At 39.5% G+C, this 16385-nt stretch overlaps 4 protein-coding genes across 5 annotated transcripts in view; 2 read left to right on the top strand and 2 right to left on the bottom strand.

Annotated features, from left to right (window-relative positions):
* The first annotated feature begins 21 nt into the window (after positions 1-21).
* LOC141760813 (ceramide-1-phosphate transfer protein-like) lies at positions 22-16334 on the top strand. Of its 2 annotated transcripts, XR_012592453.1 has the most exons (7): positions 22-239; positions 774-838; positions 944-1107; positions 2812-2983; positions 3056-3252; positions 3351-3711; positions 16285-16334. XR_012592453.1 is itself a non-coding variant. In XM_074623901.1 (6 exons), the coding sequence occupies exons 1-6, from the start codon at positions 149-151 to the stop codon at positions 3577-3579; spliced, it is 918 nt and encodes a 305-aa protein (XP_074480002.1). In that variant the 5' UTR covers positions 22-148; the 3' UTR covers positions 3580-3830. The 2 variants fall into 2 exon arrangements, 1 of the variants encoding a protein (XP_074480002.1); XM_074623901.1 differs by lacking the exon at positions 16285-16334 and having other exon boundaries at positions 3351-3830.
* Positions 5073-16385, bottom strand: part of LOC141760516 (uncharacterized) — a 113534-nt gene continuing 102221 nt past the window's right edge. Inside the window, exon 12 of the mRNA XM_074623376.1 lies at positions 5073-6144. Coding sequence (XP_074479477.1) covers positions 5341-6144 — 804 coding nt within the window. The 3' untranslated portion in view covers positions 5073-5340. The remainder of the gene's footprint in view (positions 6145-16385) is intronic.
* Positions 6240-13850, bottom strand: LOC141761266 (uncharacterized). The gene is made up of 11 exons (XM_074624597.1): positions 13382-13850; positions 11986-12066; positions 11308-11464; positions 10637-10767; positions 10319-10560; positions 10111-10223; positions 9073-9203; positions 8764-9005; positions 8028-8155; positions 6290-6628; positions 6240-6246 (listed from the first exon to the last, which is right to left on the bottom strand). The coding sequence occupies exons 1-11, from the start codon at positions 13638-13640 to the stop codon at positions 6240-6242; spliced, it is 1830 nt and encodes a 609-aa protein (XP_074480698.1). The 5' UTR covers positions 13641-13850.
* LOC141761265 (uncharacterized) overlaps positions 15914-16385 on the top strand; it is a 7698-nt gene continuing 7226 nt past the window's right edge. Inside the window, exon 1 of the mRNA XM_074624596.1 lies at positions 15914-16121. Within this exon, the coding sequence (XP_074480697.1) occupies positions 15914-16121 (208 nt within the window). The remainder of the gene's footprint in view (positions 16122-16385) is intronic.

The following is a 16385-nucleotide window of genomic DNA, read 5'->3' as shown; positions in this document are numbered from 1 at the left end:
TGAACGACCTTCAACCCCAACGAGAGAGAGAGAGAGAGAGAGAGATGTGATGACAAGCGACGGCTTGTAAATAATGTGTGTGTTTTAACCGTAGAGTCGAAGGGAAAGTGTTTATTTTTGGTCGGTGTGTGTGTGTTTTGTGGTTACCATGGTTTTCCTCAGACGGCCAACGCTGCTTCACTACCTGCTGCTGTCGGCCATGTTGGCTCTGCTCCTCTTCATCAGCTCCTCCTGGCTTCGTGAGTTTCCTCCGTCACTGTCGAGTGTCACTGAATATCGGCCATGTTGGCTCTACCTCAATTAAGTTATTCTGAGTTTTTTTTATTTCACAGTGGTGGAAAGTAACTGTACAATTTTGAAGTACTTGTACTTTAGTTGAGTACTTTAATGCTCAATATAATTAATACTTATATTTAATATTAATAGTCGTAAATATCGTACTGTATTAACTAATAAAACTCCCGTTTTATCACATTCCCTGAGCCAGTTTGGGACAAAAGGGGGCTCGTCCGGGAGGCTCTGTTATGTTTGACCAATCTGGTTTGTCACCTTAGTATTTATATTTCTTTAAACCGATCATAATCATCTTGGGCGGCGCTAAACCCAGGATGCAAAATGAATTATGAATGTTATTAAATACTAATATTATTATAAAGAAACTGACACTAATAAATATTGGGCATTTGGGGCTCCGGACCATGACAATATGTATAAAAAAATAATTTTTGTTTTTTTCTTTGTTGGTAACCAGAGTTTTGTTTGTGTCTCGTCAGCTCAGAGTGGAGTCAGAGACTGTGGCAGCGCCTGGCAGCCATGTTTGATTTATTACCACCAAACGGTAAGACATTCTCTATAACTTTGAATATTTTGTATTAATTTTGCAGATTGCAACCAACTAGCTAAATATACAGTTCAAACTTTTCGTAATTTTTTTTTCTTTCAGCCTGAGCCTCCATTGGTCGCTGAGGAGGCCCCGCCCCTCATCCAGGAGTGTCCTGGTCAATCGTTTCAGGCGTGGCGTCTGCTGCGGTATTTAAAGTCTAGCCTGGCGGACGCCGATGACGTCCTGCTGGAGCCGTACCTGCAGAGCTGGGATCAGCTCCTCAAGTACACACATTTTTTATTTTTAAAGGAAAAGTTTTTAAGAGATTAGACATTTTTAAGAAATACACGGTTTATAATAACCTTCATTTCTAAATGGTAAATTTAATAGTTAATTAAACTTAGTTAATAGTTATTCTACTGTTAAACAATGAAATGATAATTAATAATGTTTACTAATCATTAGTAATGCTATAATAAAAAAAAGTTATTTAACAGTTTATTGTTGCACAAATTCTAACATTTTATATACTATATATAAGTAATTGTTAATGATTTAAGATATTATTTGTAAAACATGTATAAACATTACATATAGATATTTATAACACTTTGTTAATGGTTAATAACTGGTTTGTAAAACATATATTTGGATGGCTATTATAAAGTTACAACTGATGGTTATAATAAATTGTTAAATAGTTAATAAATACGTTGTAAAGCATCTATAAACATTATTTAGATAAATAGTTAATACTTTGTTAATGGTTAATAATTGGTTTCTGGTCCATCTATCTAATATTAACTTTACAAATCATTTGGTAATTATTAACAAATACTTAATATAGTATATACAATGTTATAATATGTGCAACAATAAACTGTTATTAATAGTTTACTAATGTAATCAGAATGTAATTGTTAACTTATCAGCTATGATACAATATATAATTTATACGCTATGTATTTCATATTACACAAACTAATGATAAAATAACAGAAATTATAGCATTACTAATAATTAGTAAACATTATTAATTATAATTTCATTGTTAACAGTGAAATAACTATTGACTATGTTTAATCGACTATCGATTTCCCATTTATAAATGATTGTTATTATAAAGTGTTATTAAATACACTCATTCACTCAGATGAAGATCCACCAGCTACCGGCTCGTTTAAAGCTCACTCTTAAAGGGGAAAAGAAAACAGTTGTTGTGCATAATGTCCATAAAGTTAAAAAATGTGACTCCATAAATTAGTTCAAAGTCAAAAAGTAACGATTGCAGAAACAACAACATAATGAAACATACATCTGGGTACATTTTAAATAAAACTTTAGCTCCAAAGGGAACTTCAGTAAAATAAGTTCGTACATTTTGTATTTATTGAGTCTGAGCCTTCTAACATGTAATTTCCAAATCTGCTTCTTCCATATTTACACTCCATTCCTCTAATTTTCTAGAAACCTGTGATAACAAGTCATATAACAAAGATAGCTCACCTTTCCAGTGGGTGTAAACTCCTCAGCTTTCAGATAGTAATGTGGCTTTTTACAGCTTTTTCTCTGAAAAGCATGCTGATACACAGTTCAGCAGAGCAGTGAGAGTTAACCAGAGCTGTAAAGTCGTGGGCCGGACAGATAAACAACGAGCTGAAACTCACTATGGACCCTTTTAGTGTCGACGTCATGATGATGTCATCACGGTGTGAGCTGGAGGCTAAACAAAGGAAAGACTGGAGGCTAAAGCTCCACATCTAAATGTCCTCTTGCTGTGTTGTTGGCTGCCAGAATCCAGATATCAGACAATCTAGCTAGCTGTATAACGTTAGCCAGCCAGCTGTCCCACTAAATGCCTCATCACGGTTACTAACAGCGAAGGGGTCTATAATCACAGTCTGAGGACTCGGTCCTCACAACGGTAGAAACACAGGAACACGGACACACACCGATTTGCCGGTTCACAGATAAAATCTCTCTTTCAGTTTCATGGAGTCTCTCGGGACGATGGTCGGTTTCTTTTCTCAGAAGGTGAGGGAAAAGGTCGTACTGATACGAGAGCTGTCACTCAAACACAGCAGAGAGGCTCATGGGAAACGTGGTCCGCCTGACAGCTCCGGACTACAAACCGCAGCGTCGTTTGGACTAAAGAACGAGGTGAGTGTCGTAAAACCACACGGCCGGATTATATGAAGTCGTCAGCTGATTGTCTTTGTTTTGTCTCTTGAGGGGTTTCGTTCAGTCAGACTCATGGTGGGGGCGGAGCTAAGAGAAGGCGTGGTCGACTTCTCCCGCCGTACAGATTCGGGCTGCAGGACGCTGCTGCGGCTGCATCGATCTCTGCTGTGGTTGAAGCTCCTGTTGGAGGGTTTGGCTGAAGGACCGGACGCCGACGGACAATACAAAACACCTGGAGAGCTGAGCAGGTAACGACCTCACCACTTCGCTAACAGACTGACGCTAACGCTAACTACAGACTGAGGCTAACGCTAACAGACATCTGCTTTGCGTCCTCTTCCCTCAGGGACGCCTACAAGGTGGCGTTGGCGCCCCACCACCACTGGGTGCTCCGCCAGGCGGCGGAGTTCGTCTTCCTCGCCCTCCCGGGCAGACAGTACTTCCTGCAGCTGGTTTGTGTGCAGAGCCAGCGGGAGGCCAAGCCCGTCCTGCACGCCATCATCCACGCCCTGACGCTCGTGCACACGCAAACTCAGCGAATCCTGACCGAACACGACATGCTGGAGCTGCCCTGAACGCAGCACGGCGACACCCTGACTGTACGTACAAACAGAAAAATACTCCGAAAAATACTCTGTTACAGTAAAAGTACTAATACCACACTGTAAAAAAATATTCTTTTACAGTAAAAGTACTAATACCACACTGTAAAAAATAAAATCTTAGTTTTTAAAGTAATTAAAGCGGTCCGATACGTGTTGTGGAGTAAAAGTAGAAAGTAGCATGAAAAGAAAAGGGAGATATTTTTTACACAGAATGAAGTTTATTTTGGTCACACATACAGGATGTAGCATCACAGTGAAGTACACTGTAGTAGTAGTAGTAGTAGTATCTGAGCTCTTTACTTTGCTGCAGAAGTAAAAGTGTAAAACCAGGATATTTGCGGTTAATAGTTGAATAATATCTGTTGAGGAAAACATGCACTTTAAGGCACCATATGCTGCATTCAGGAACACGTGGGATATCAGGAATTATTATACAGAGATTAACGGCTGATTACTTCAATTTAAACCGCTCAGATTGAGGAAACATCCCATTTCCCAACGTGCCCTGAATGCAACATTAAAAACACATGGATTTACGGTAACAGAATAAAGACTAATTTTATTAACGCTGCAAGAAGTAAAAATGTAGGAAAGACAAGAGAACTGGAAGCAGTGAACACAACATGAAGTACAACACGACTGTACTACGAACAAAGTATAAAAAGCTGTAACATCAGTCTTGTTTTCTTTTTTCTTTAACTCGTTATCATCGTAGTAATGAACTGAAACAGATGATTTATCCGTGGATAATCTTTTATATTTACAACGATGTATGAACCAGAGAACGACCGCTAAAACAAATAATCATCTAAGTTGTTAATTGTTTGATTTTTCCATCAAAGCGTCGGGCTTTTTAAATACCAACGCCAACACAATCAAACAAATGATCAGTTATTAAGACTGTTAATAATGACGGTTGATTACTTTTATATATTAATCAACTAATTATTTAATTGATCCAGCATTTATTTTTTAATCAAAATGTTTTTATATACTAATGCCGATACGATCCCTGATCTCTGGTACCAAAACAAACAATCAATTATTAAAACTAATGATTCATTTTTCTATATTGTTCAACTAATTAATGAATTATCGCAGTAATCCAAAAATTGTGTTTGCAAATCTGCAATTTTTTAATATTTTTTATTTAAAAGTCGGGCCGGGTCAGAGGTCAGAGGTCAGAGGTCAGCAACCTGCAGCTCGTTAGCTCCTCTCCAGTGGCATTTTTATTTATAATTGTTGTAAGTCTGATGTACGACGGTACGACGGAGTATTAGGGCCACACTGAGGGAAAGAAATACATCTAGATTTAGAGAATAAAGTCAGAAGTTTACAAGAAAAAAAAGTCTTAATATTATGTTACTTTATTTTTTTCTCATTAAGTTATATTATGTATATTATGTAGTTAATATTATGACTTTTTTCTCGTAAAGTTATACATTTTTTCTCGTAATATTACGACTTTTATTCTCGTAATATTCTGACTTTATTGTGTAAATCTCAGATGTTTTTCCCTCAATGTGGCCCTAATACTCGTAGTACATTGTCTCTTTGGCCCTCCCTGCATTAGACTTATATACTATATACTTAGACTATAAACTGAGTTACCTTCATCACAATGATCACATGTTTTGCGGCTCCAGACAGATTTTTTAAACGACCTCCGTCGTGACTCTCCGTACGGAACCCGGCTGATGAAACGCGTCTTTCAGGACGTGGACGCGTCTTTCAGGACGTGGACGCGTCCAGGAACGGGTTCTCGTCGCCCTGGTGGCTCTTCATGTGTGTTTTCAGACAGTGGCTCTGAGTGAAGGCTTTGTCGCAGACGGTGCACTGGTACGGTCTCTCCCCGTTGTGCGTCCTCATGTGGACCGTCAGGTGTTCCTGGCGCGAGCACGCCTTCCCGCAGACGGCGCAGACGAACAGCTTGATGCCGAGGTGGCTCCTCACGTGGTTGGTCAGGTGAGTCTTGCGTTTGAAAAAACGACCGCACTCCGAGCAGCCGTACGGCGCCTCGCCGGTGTGCACGCGCATGTGCGCCTTCCGCTCGCCGTTGGATATGAAGCCTTTGCCGCACACGGCGCAGGCATACGGTCTCTCGCCGCTGTGCGTCCTCATGTGAGCCGTCAGGCCGCAGTTGGAGAGGAAGGTCTTGCAGCAGACGTGGCAGAGGTACGGCCGCTCTCTCTCCGTGTGCGTCTTCTCGTGAGACTTCAACGTGCCGGGAAGTTTGAAACGCTTCCCGCAAATCTGACAGCTGTACCGCCGCTCGCCCGAGTGGGTGGCCTTGTGGCGGGTCAAGGAGCGCCGGTCGTACAGAGACTTGCCGCAGACGGTGCAGTGGTACCGGTCCCGACCCGTGTGCATCTTGCCGTGAGCTCGGAGCTGACCCTTCAGACCGAACGCCCTCGGGCAAACGTCGCACTTGTACGGTTTGTCGTCCACGTGGACCCAGCGGTGGATACTCAGGTTGGACATGTGAGCGAAGGTCTTGTTGCAGACGTCACATTTAAACGGGCGGTTTCCCGTGTGCAGGGTGGTGTGGCATTTGAGGCCGGTGACGGTGAAGAACGACTTCCTGCAATACGAACACTCGTGAGTTTTCTGATATTTCTTAAGATGTCCCTTTAACTCCTCCACAGATTCAAAACGCTCGCCGCACACGCCGCAGACGCACTGCGGCTCGTCCACGTGGATCCAGGCGTGTTTGATCAGACCGCCTTGTATCCTGTACCAGACTCCGCAGACTTTACACGGCGTTTTACCGCTCCCGATCAGCTTCCCCTCCACGCCGGACGACGTCAGAGCTCCTCGCCGCCGCCGCCTCCTCGTCTTTGACGTCTGCGGCTCGGGATCGGGTTTCCAGTCGTCGTCTCCGTCCAACGCCTCGTCTCCATCCTTGTCGTCGCCGGAGTCCACGTGGCTCTCGGCGGCGTCTTCATCGCCGGCGTCCTCCGTGTCCATGTCCCGTTGCTGTGATGTTGAGCTGCCGTTACCGTCTACACGCTGAACGACGCTGATGTGGAGCAGAAATAATAATAAATTACTTTTTCTATTAATATGTTGTATGGATGTTTATATGTTTTAATATATTTTATAATTATTAATATTGACGAACAGAAGCTGCCCGACCGATCGATCGGCCGATATTCGCTCATAGCAGATATACATCGGTATCAACGTGCACGTCAGCCGATGAATGACGAGAAACTGAAGTACAGACGTGCCAAAGATACTAACAGGAATACTACTGCAGAATACTACTGCAGAATACTACTGCAGAATACTACTGCAGAATACTACTTCAGAATACTACTTCAGAATACTACTGCAGAATACTACTGCAGAATACTACTTCAGAATACTACTGAAGAATACTACTTCAGAATACTACTTCAGAATACTACTGCAGAATACTACTGCAGAATACTACTGCAGAATACTACTTCAGAATACTACTGCAGAATACTACTGCAGAATACTACTGCAGAATACTACTGCAGAATACTACTTCAGAATACTACTGAAGAATACTACTTCAGAATACTACTGCAGAATACTACTTCAGAATACTACTGCAGAATACTACTGCAGAATACTACTTCAGAATACTACTTCAGAATACTACTGCAGAATACTACTGAAGAATACTACTGCAGAATACTACTGCAGAATACTACTGCAGACTCAAAATAATGTATAAATAAAATAATAATAAATACTAATATATATATATATATAAATATATATATAAGCTAAAACTAAATATATACAAACTAAATGTATAAAACTAAAATTAAATATATAAAAGTGTAAATTAAATTTATAAAAACTAAAATTAAATAAATAAAAACAAAAACTAAATATATAAAAATTTTAATTAAATATATAAAAACAAAAATTAAATATATAAAAAATAAAACTAAATATATAAAAACTGAAATGAAATATACAAAAACTAAAAGGAAACCTTTCTGAAAAACTAACTAAAACTAAACTAAAATAAAAAAACTAGTTCTAACCTTAATAATAATCCAAAGATGAACAACACTTACTGGAGATAAAAGAAAGAGAGATGGCGGACACGGCGTTGACCGTGTCCGCCATCCAATAATGATGTCAGAATGATGATGTCACAATGATGATGTCACAATGATGATGTCACAAATATAAAATAAGTAGGAAGAGGACGGCAGCTGATGAAGAAGAGTGAGGACAGTTTATCCTGAAGCTAGCAGAGTTTATCGGGATGCTTACGGTGTAAAGCAATTTAATAAATCAGAAAATACTAAAAATAAAAAATAAAATGAATATTTAAAATGAATAAATTAAATAAGATGAAGAGTAGTCGTGATGCAGAACGGCTCTCTTTCTGAAGAACTGAAACCCTGACGTCCTCTTTCTTTTTAAATTACCTTGAACTGAGCCCGGCTTCATCACTTTGCATCGTCACGGCGGCGTTGGACGGAGAGTCGCTGTTGACGTCATCGTTTCTCTGGAAAAGCTCCTCCTCCTCCTCCTCCTCCTCCTCCTCCTCTCCTGTCTGCAAGAGTTGAAGTTTTACAGGAAAAAAACTGTTAAAAATTTGCATTTTCAAGACTTTATACGACCCCTGTACGGAAGTATTATCAGCTACATGAGCCTAAATACGGAGGATGAAACCTGCCAAAATCTAGATTAAATAAATACATAAATATGCAATTAAATGCACCAAAATTATTATTTATAATATTATTATTTATTTACCTTTATATTAAATTCTGTAGCTATCTACTCTTCTATTTAATTTCCTTTCATTTATTTATATAAATTAACTTTTTTAAATTATTTTTGCATTTATTTTTAAATGTACGTATTCATTATTAAATTGTATTAATGAATGAATGAATGAATGAATTATTAATTAATTAATTTTATTAACAAATAAAAAATAAATAATTTAAAATTTAATAAACATAAATACATAAATAAATAAAAGTGAAACTTAATCAGAAGAATAAATAAATTAATTAATTCATCCAGTCATTTAGTTATTTTTTTTATATTGGCAGGTTTTGTCCTCCATACTAATGTGGTCCCCAGTAAAAGTATTGCCGAGTCAGTAGAGTGTTCTCTGTCCGTGTACTCGGTTAGTACTACTGCAGTATGTACCTTCAGTCGGATGTAGAGCAGCGTCTTCTCGACGCCGGTGGACCGCGTCCTGAAGATCTCCGCCGGCGTCAGCGTCTTCACGTCGAGCCGCTGCAGTCTGCGGCTGCGGTCCGACTTGAAGACGTCGAACGGTTTGTCGTCTCCCGCCAGCTGAGGGAAGGTGGACCTCAGCAGGTCCAGGAAGTCGGCCTCCTGTAGTCCCCGAGGACACGTCACCTCCTTCACCGAGGACTTCATCAACACTGAGACAGAGGAAGCGGTCAGCAGCGGGATCTGCATCACGGCGCCGTTACAACACGGTGAACTCACCTTTGTTTGAGAGCACGTCGGACCGGGAGTCGTCCAGCATGCAGACTCTGAGGAGGTGGTGGGTGGGCTCCTCACCGAGGCGGGGTCTGCCACGCCTCCTCCTCTCAGACTGAACTCTGGGAGACGATAAACTGGAAGATGATTGGCAGAGGACACAATATCTGGTTATTCCTGCAGCCGTCTACGAGTACGGAGGACGCACGCTGCCAAAATAAACAATAAATAAATAAATGACTCGTTGAATTAATAAATGTAATTAAATGTAACAAATATAATATTAAAAATAAATGTAGCCATTAATAATAATAATAATAATAATAATATATTGATATCTGTTTTAATTTTCTTCTTTATTTATTTATCTTTGCATTAATTCCCTTATTTGTTAACTTTTCTGTTTAATCTTCAATTTTATTTAATTCTGTATTCATTTTTATTGGATTTTAAAATAAATTAATTATTTTTGCATTTTTTATTTATTTATTTTGCATTTATTTTATATTTATTTAGAATTTATTTTATATATATTTTTAAATGTATGAATTAAATAAATAAGAAATGAAAAAACAAATAAACAAATAAATGAAAAAATAAATAAACAAATACAAATTAATTAAAAAATATATATAAATAAATTTAAATTGAATAAACATTAATATATAAATAAATAAATAAAAGGGAAAATTAAACAGAAGAGTGAATAAACAAGGGAATTAATACAAAGATAAATAAATAAAGAATCAAATTAAAACAGAAATACCAATTTATGTCACATTTTATCAATTAATTAATGGCTACATTTATTTTTAATATAATTTTTGATATATTTAATAACATATTTATGTATTTATCGAGTCATTTATTCATGTATTCTTGATTCTGGCCGGTTCCGTCCTCCATACTTAAGGCTCATTCAGCTGATTATACTTCAGTTTAGGGTTCGAGTTATCTTTTCAAGGTTAGGAATATTCTTTAATCATATTATCTTTGGTACATTCAATGGCATATATATTTATTTATCCCTTTGTCTTTAGTTACCTGGTGCAGGTGTCGGTTTCATCGGCCGACGTGGTGGCCGAGTGGGACGGAGAATCATCTGGTCTCTGCTGAGGATGAAGGTCTTCACTGCTGCTCTGAAGATCCTCTCCGTTCTGGAAGAGGTTCGTTTAGGGCGTCCCGCAACATCACGCAAATATCATTTATATCGCTGTCTTCAAAGCCGTGACGCTGTATTAAATCACAGTACCTTCAGTCGGATGTAGAGGGCAGAGTTTCCCCGTCCAGCTAGCCGGATGCTCCTGCAGATCTCCTCCGGTGTCAGAGTCTCCACCTGCAGAGGCCGAAGCGTCTTCGTCCTGTCGGAGGTGAAGACGTCAAACGGTTCCTGAGCAGCCAGCTGAGGGAAGGTGGACCTCAGCAGGTCCAGGAAGTCCGTCTCCTGTAGTCCCGGAGGACACGTCACCTCCTGCACCGGGTACTTCTTAAACACTGAGGCAGGAAGACAGAAACCCGTCAGTCGATTTGAATGTTCACCGCCAAAGAAGCCTCCGTCTCTGAAACGTACCCGTGTTGGAGAGCACGGCGGTCCGGGAGTCCTCCAGGATGCAGATCCTGAGGACTAGATGGCTCGGAGCATCACCGATCCGAGGTCTGCCGGGCCTTCTCCTGTCAGACCGACCTCTGGGGGAAATTAACCTGCAGGATGAAGATCGTCAGCAGCTTAATAACCGAACAACAGGCGGCTGCTCACACCTAGCATGTTGCTATCGCCTCACCCCACCGAGCAACAACCCGTCATCCAGCATGCAAACACATCTAACGGCATGCTAAGCTAACTAGCATGCTAACACATCCAACGGCATGCTAAGCTAACTAGCATGCTAACATGTTAAAATAACCAGCATGCTAAGCTAACTAGCATGCAAACACATCCAACGGCATGCTAAGCTAACTAGCATGCTAACACATCCAACGGCATGCTAAGCTAACTAGCATGCTAACACATCCAACGGCATGCTAAGCTAACTAGCATGCAAACATGTTAAAATAACCAGCATGCTAAGCTAACTAGCATGCTAACACATCCAACGGCATGCTAAGCTAACTAGCATGCAAACACATCCAACGGCATGCTAAGCTAACTAGCATGCAAACACATCCAACGGCATGCTAAGCTAACTAGCATGCTAACACATCCAACGGCATGCTAAGCTAACTAGCATGCTGTATCGTCACCTTGGTGTTATTTGATAATCCGGGTCCTTCAGATCTTCTCGTCTCTGTCTGGAGCTCATCGCTGACAGCTGCTGCTCTTCATCACCACCACCGCCATCATCATCCTCCTCTTCGTCATCGAACCACAGGAGGCCCAGACTGCCGGTGTCCTCCACACCTGAACACAGGTGAGTTCACTTTAACCACCTGAACACAGGTGAGTTCAGTTAAACCACCTGAACACAGGTGAGTTCATTTTAACCACCTGAACACCGGTGAGTTCACTTTAACCACCTGAACACAGGTGAGTTCAGTTAAACCACCTGAACACCGGTGAGTTCAGTTTAACCACCTGAACACAGGTGAGTTCACTTTAACCACCTGAACACAGGTGAGTTCAGTTAAACCACCTGAACACAGGTGAGTTCAGTTTAACCACCTGAACACAGGTGAGTTCAGTTAAACCACCTGAACACAGGTGAGTTCAGTTAAACCACCTGAACACAGGTGAGTTCAGTTTAACCACCTGAACACAGGTGAGTTTAGTTTAACCACCTGAACACAGGTGAGTTCAGTTTAACCAACACTCAGCCGGCTCAGCTCAGCACCAACATCAGCAGTGTGGTTTTAGTACTTTTACAGTAACTCCACACTGTTTTTATTTAATTGTATAAACAGGTTTAAAAGGTGAAGACGTACCTGACTGCTGCTGCTCCTCCTCCTCCTCTTCCTCACCACTCAGAACCACCACCTCCTGGTCCTCCAGGTCTGGGATCAGGGCTTCATGTTGTCAATCAAAAGAAAAACAAAGTCAGACACACACATAAATATATATATATATAAATATATATATATATTTTTCTAAAAGTGAAGATGTGAACAGCCGAACGTGTCCGGAAACACATGAAGGTGCAGTCGCGTGTTCGCAGCTTGATAGAGAAGAAGCCCATGAAACAACATGTGAAAACAAGCTTAACAAACTAAGCTTCCCTTCATTTGTTAACTCAAGGCTTTTATTCTGAAATATGTGCCGGACAGTGTTCTAGAACATGCAGTGACTTGGAGAGCTCCATGAATGAATATAGTACGGAGTTTTAATTGTGGATTTTTACTATTATTTACAAATTACCACGCGCTTCTTAACCTTTCTCTGTCTAAAATAAATATAAATTATTTTTATCATGAAGTTAAAGGGACTATTTGTAACTTTCAGAAATGCTTGTAAAGTTATGACTTTATTCTTGTTATATTACGACTTTTTTTCTTGTAATATTCTGACTTTATTGTGTAAATCTCAGATGTTTTTCCCTCAATGTGGCCCTAATACTCCGTAGTACATAGTCTCTTTGGCCCTCACTGCATTAGACTTATATACTATATACTTAGACTATAAACTGTGTTACCTTCATCACAATGATCACATGTTTTGCCTAAATGTTTCTTCAGATAGTAAAGGGTGCTGACCCCTGCTCTAGACGGTTTTTAAATGGAGTTCAACAATGCACATAATGTGTGCCTGCAGGTGTTATATCTGTGTTATATCAGCATTATATCGGCGTGATATCGGCGCTATATCGGCGCCTTATCGGCGCTATATCGGCGCTATATCTGCGCTATATCGGTGCTATAACGGTGCTATATCGGTGCTATATCTGTGCTATATCGGTGCTATAACGGTGCGATATCGGTGCTATATATCTGTGTGATATCGGTGTGATATCGGTGCTATATATCTGTGTGATATCGGTGTTATATCTGTGTGATATCGGTGTGATATCTGTGTGATATCGGTGTACTATCGGTGTGATATCTGTGTGATATCGGTGTGATATCTGTGTGATATCGGTGTGATATCTGTGTGATATCGGTGTGATATCGGTGTACTATCTGTGTGATATCGGTGCTATATATCTGTGTGATATCGGTGTGATATCTGTGTGATATCGGTGTGATATCGGTGTTATATCTGTGTGATATCGGTGTACTATCTGTGTGATATCGGTGTGATATCGGTGTGATATCGGTGTGATATCTGTGTGATATCGGTGTACTATCTGTGTGATATCGGTGTGATATCGGTGTGATATCTGCAGACCTTTCCTCTCCAGTTTGACTCTCGGTTGCAGCAGCAGCTCCAGTTGTCTCCTCTGCAGCTCGACCTCCCTCCTCAGCCCCGCAGCCTCCTCCTCGTAGCCGGTCACAGTCCTCTCCACCACCGCTAAGATCTCCTGAGCTGCTGTGCTCATCTTCTCAGTCACTATTCCTCTGAGGATCTCCGCTTTAGACATGTTCATGTTACTGAGACCAGAGAGAGACTCCGAGCCGCTGCTGCTCCTCTTCATCCAGTAGAACATCTTCACTTCGTCTCCGAGGCTGCAGCTTCTTCTTCTTCTTCTTCTTCATGCACAACAACTCTCTCTGCACATTTTCTGCACAAAGTGTAGTTCCGGGTTGTGGAGTGGTGCAGCTACAAATGATGTCCGACGACAAACTAAATCAAATGAGGTGCAGCTTTTCTAATTTCACACACACGCGCACACACACTGTTCAGAAGGTGCAGCAGTTTAACCCAAAAGCATCCCCTCACCAGCCCATGCATTGTTCACATGCACGGACCAATGGTCTGCGGCTCTGCGCATGGTCTGCACATGATCAGAGAGTGCTGTGATTCCAATCACAAACCTCATCTGTCCTCCAACTCAGCTCAGCATCAGTGCTGAAACCTTCTGGACTCCTTTCTCTTTATTCACATGAGAATGTGAGTAGTTATTATAGTTGTCTATTGTTCAGTATCTGCATCGCTATAATAATTATAAAGTCACCTGTATCATGTTATAATGCTCATGCTCGTGTTTCTATAATAGTATGAATGATAAGTTGTGTGAGAGCAGCGCAGTGAGCGGGCACGCGGCCGTCATTAAGGGACCGTCGCACAACTCCTCCTATCCCCCTCTGTGTGCACTCTGCTCATTGAACTGCATGAGAGCCTGAGGCTGCTGTTTGTTGACGCTCCCTTATAGTTCAGAAGGCTTTGTTCTCCTCCTGTTGTTCCTGTTTAAACTGTTTAGCTTGCATTGAATTTCATACCATACTGTTTGTTTATTATTACTACATGTTACTAATGCCTGCACATGTTTTCTATTTTATTCTCTGTATTTTAGTAACCTCTATTCACACAAGGATTTACAAACCATCTTCAATCAATAAATGAGTGGTATCTCAAAGAGAGTGTGTGTGACCTGGACTAATTGATATATCACCATCATCATGAAATTATATATATATATATATATATATATATATATAATTTCACATATATATATATATGTATATATGTATGTGTATATATACACATACATATATATGTGAAATAGTAGTATTTACTGCAGTACAAGTACTAGTATGTATACATATATATATATACATATATTTTTATATATATATACATGTACAAATAGATAGTAAAACAGGAAGTATAAGTATAAAGGTAAACTAGATAAATATCAGTGAATAGAAACAATACTACTATGTGGGATGGAACCTGCTAAAATCAAGAATAATAAATAAATAAATGTGTCATTAAATGTAGCAAAAACAATATTAAAAATATATCTAGCCATTAATTAATTAATTTATAAAAATGCGACATAAATTGATATTTCTGTTTTGATTTGCTTCTTTATGTATATATTTGTATTAATTCCCTTATTTATTTACTCTTCTGTTTAATTTCCCCCTTTATTCATTCGTGTATGTATTTTTATTACATTTTTAAAAAATGTGCACTTATTTTTTTTAAAGAAAAGTAAATAAATAAATAAGGGAATTAATACAAAGATTAACAAAAAAAATAAAGATGCAAATTAAAACAGAAATATCAATTCAATTATTAATCAGTTTCCTTATTAAACACATTTATGACGGGCAATTCAATAAATTGCAGGTTTATTATTGATTTAATATTATACTATGTGTTTATTATTATTATTATACTGTATTATGTCATGTTATGCTATATTATTATTATTATACTGTATTGTGTCATGTTATTATATAAACACTATATTATTATTATTATAATTCTGTATTATGTCATGTTATGCTATATTATTATTATTATTATTATATTACTATATTGTGTCATGTTATCCTATATTATTATTATTATTATTATTATTATTATTATTATTATTATTATTATTATAATATTGTATTATGTCATGTCATGCTATATTATTATTATTTTTTTTATTTTATTATAATAATATTGTACTTATACTGTTCCTACCTTCTATTATGCTGCTATATGAATAGAAACACTGAGTATCATTCCTCGGCCTCTGATTGGCTGACCCTGATGAAGGCAGGGAGTATCAGCCAATCAGAGGCGAAGTAGAGCGGGGTCACAGTGTGACAACATCCGATCCAGACATCCCGCGCGTTTCTTCCTGCAGGTACCAACACAGTAACAACACGGGAACAGTACCAACATGGCTCTAGTCGTGTCTACAGCCGAGATGCTGAGAGGAGTCGTCGTAGAGAAGCTGACTGCAGCAGCTCAGGAGATCTTAGCGGTGGTGGAGAGAACTGTGACCGGATACGAGGAGGAGGCTGCAGGTCTGAGGACATGATGCTGCCTCAGAGGAGACAACTGGAGGACATGATGCTGCCTCAGAGGAGACAACTGGAGGACATGATGCTGCCTCAGAGGAGACAACTGGAGGACATGATGCTGCCTCAGAGGAGACAACTGGAGGACATGATGCTGCTGCAACCTCAGATGGAGCTGCTGCAGGACCAGAAGCTGCAGCCTCTCATCAAACAGGAGACAGCAGGTAACTCCACGTGTTGCACAATATTACACAGATGCAACATATTGCACTGTTAAATTGGGACAGTGCAGTATTTGTAATACTTTCAAGCATTTGCTGGTAATATTGCTGTACTTTTACTGCAGTAGGATTTCAAATAAAAAGTAAAAGTACCAATACCACATAGTAAAAATACTCTGTTACAATTAAAATACTAATACCACACTGTAATAAATACTCTATTACAGTAAAATTACTAAATACTATTTTTACAGTGTGGTAATAGTA

Source organism: Sebastes fasciatus, chromosome 22 (genome assembly GCF_043250625.1).
Source record: "Sebastes fasciatus isolate fSebFas1 chromosome 22, fSebFas1.pri, whole genome shotgun sequence".
Classification (NCBI taxonomy): domain Eukaryota; kingdom Metazoa; phylum Chordata; class Actinopteri; order Perciformes; family Sebastidae; genus Sebastes; species Sebastes fasciatus.
The sequence above is the reverse complement of the archived record's forward strand: the minus strand, read 5'-3'. Positions and strand labels throughout refer to the sequence as shown.

Excerpts from the sequence above, each read along its gene's own strand:
- LOC141761266 (XM_074624597.1), bottom strand. The coding sequence starts at position 13,640 with ATGTTCTACTGGATGAAGAGGAGCAGCAGCGGCTCGGAGTCTCTCTCT. Across the intron at positions 12,067-13,381 it reads AGTCAAACTGGAGAGGAAAG|CCCTGATCCCAGACCTGGAG; the intron begins GTCTGCAGATAT and ends GACAACATGAAG. Across the intron at positions 6,629-8,027 it reads GAAGCCGGGCTCAGTTCAAG|CGTCGTTCAGCGTGTAGACG; the intron begins GTAATTTAAAAA and ends GCTCCACATCAG.
- LOC141760813 (XM_074623901.1), top strand. The coding sequence starts at position 149 with ATGGTTTTCCTCAGACGGCCAACGCTGCTTCACTACCTGCTGCTGTCG. Across the intron at positions 839-943 it reads TGATTTATTACCACCAAACG|CCTGAGCCTCCATTGGTCGC; the intron begins GTAAGACATTCT and ends TTTTTCTTTCAG. Across the intron at positions 1,108-2,811 it reads AGCTGGGATCAGCTCCTCAA|TTTCATGGAGTCTCTCGGGA; the intron begins GTACACACATTT and ends TCTCTCTTTCAG.